We start from the raw sequence: 2239 nt of genomic DNA, 5'->3' as shown, positions 1-2239 counted from the left end.
GATAGATAGATAGATAGATAGATAGATAGATAGATAGGTAGGTAGATATATAGATATATAGATTGATAGATTGATAGATAGATAGATAGATAGTTGCTTAGTTAGTTAGTAAGATAGATAGTTAGTTAGTTAGTTAGTTAGTTAGGTAGTTGGTTAGTGAGTTAGTTGGTTAGTTAGTTAGTTAGTTAGTTAGTTAGTTAGTTAGTTAGTTAGTTAGTTAGTTAGTTAGTTAGTTAGTTAGTTAGTTAGATAGTTAGTTAGTTAGTTAGTTAGTTAGTTAGTTAGTTAGTAAGTTAGTTAATTGGTTAGTTCGTTAGTTAGTTACTTAGTTACTCACTAGACACTAATCTACATACTAGAATATAGTCATATATAGTATAGTAGTATGTACTACATAATAGTTCAGACTATAGTCTATACTTCAGACTACAAACAAGACTAAAGTCCACACTGCAGCTAAGACTATAGTCAAGACTTTAGAGTAAAATAAAGACTAAACAGTACTACTAAATATAGACTAAACTATAGTCAAACAAAAGACTACATTATAGTCCAAAATGTAGACATGACAACAAAATGACTATGGACTGCACTGTACTGCAGATAATAGACTAAAGTATAATCCAGACTTTATATTGGACGACAGTTTAGACAGACGATTGATTATTCTGTTGTCCAGACTATGCCGAACAAAGATAGTTTATAAACTACAAAATAAACCAGGCATATAGTCTGGACGTGATTATAGTATAGACTACAGATTGCTCTATATGCTCCTGTGTGTGGGCAAATACTAATTATCTCGCTCTTTACTAGTAATAACCTTTTCCGATATTAAAATAATGTGATTGACAATGCCACTCATTGCCAAGTAATGTATAAAATAACTACTGGTCATTACCAAATATTTAAGATTTTTCCTGCTGGGTAGTTGCAATCACGGGACCGGAAATATCAATAAAAACCATATTGATGGAAACGAACAAAGACAATTTTAAGTTTATTATGTTTCCGATTTAATAGTATATGGAGAATTTTATTAGAGACATACAATAAAAAAAAACGTTTCTACAATATCTGAACTCATTTCAAACAATTGACGTAAAATTAACTTAAATATGTAGAACCTTTCAAAAAACCATAGAACCTCTTTAATTCATTAATTTATAAAAGAAAAAATAAATTTATCATGTATGTCTCAATCGAATAACTTTTGACCTTGCACTTGAATCTTTTTAAATGTTAATAAAACAACTGTTTATATTTTGGTTATCGAAGAAAAAAAAAAAAAGATGGCAATATGCAATAATCATTAATTTATTTTATTTTAAATAAGTTGTGAATTTTAATTCACACCGTTTAAGCATAAATGCTAAATGCTGTAGAAACCGGTTGCAGTCAATTGCTTATGACATCAAGAAGATATTAATTTAAATATTTAAAACAATATAAACTTTATACTGTAAACAATACGTAGCATGCCAATTAATTAAACAAATAAACTCTATACACAAATAAGTCTAAAAACATTTTATACTAATGATACACAAACAACTAACTGATTAAGGAGATAGATCTTGTGCAAAAATGAAATTGCAAACAAAAAATATATATAGACAGTCAAAAAAGTCGGAAGTATTTGAAATTTCGAAAGAATAAAAAAAATAAACGACAACAATAACTTTATTGGCAGTTGAGTTGCCAAAAATGCATGAGTAATAAGAAATAAGAGTTACCCCACAAAAGTTTGAAGTTTCCGACTATCGAGTAATAAACTCAGTACACAAATATCCAATTGATAAACTTCTGATTTTAAGTAACATGTCTTCTATACGGCGAAATAATGTATATAATATGTAACTCTATTCACAATGTTGTGTAAACGGTCTTGATTCGTAGCATTTGCGGAATATCTAAACTCTACACTAAAAAAATGTATAGAAATTTATACATTACTTATTGGAAACCCTACTTTTTAATAGAGATCATATTTCCAAATACATTTACCTTATTTAACAGTATTTTAAATTTTATAACTAACTAACTAACTAACTAACTGGCTAAATAATTAACTAAATAACTAACTAACTAAATAAATAACTTACTATCTAACTAACTAATTAACTAACTAACTAGACTATAGACTAGACTATAGACTAGACTATAGACTAGACTATAGACTATACTATAGACTAGACTATAGACTAGACTATAGACAAGACTATAGACTAGACTATAG

The 2239-nt window shown here is 27.7% G+C and overlaps 1 protein-coding gene across 1 annotated transcript in view; it reads left to right on the top strand.

Moving 5' to 3' along the window:
* The first annotated feature begins 854 nt into the window (after positions 1-854).
* The window catches only part of LOC111686899 (protein PTHB1), a 4607-nt gene continuing 3222 nt past the window's right edge, over positions 855-2239 (top strand). Inside the window, exon 1 of the mRNA XM_046954099.1 lies at positions 855-871. Coding sequence (XP_046810055.1) covers positions 855-871 — 17 coding nt within the window. The remainder of the gene's footprint in view (positions 872-2239) is intronic.

Source organism: Lucilia cuprina, chromosome 6 (assembly GCF_022045245.1).
Source record: "Lucilia cuprina isolate Lc7/37 chromosome 6, ASM2204524v1, whole genome shotgun sequence".
Lineage (NCBI taxonomy): Eukaryota > Metazoa > Arthropoda > Insecta > Diptera > Calliphoridae > Lucilia > Lucilia cuprina.
The sequence above is the reverse complement of the archived record's forward strand: the minus strand, read 5'-3'. Positions and strand labels throughout refer to the sequence as shown.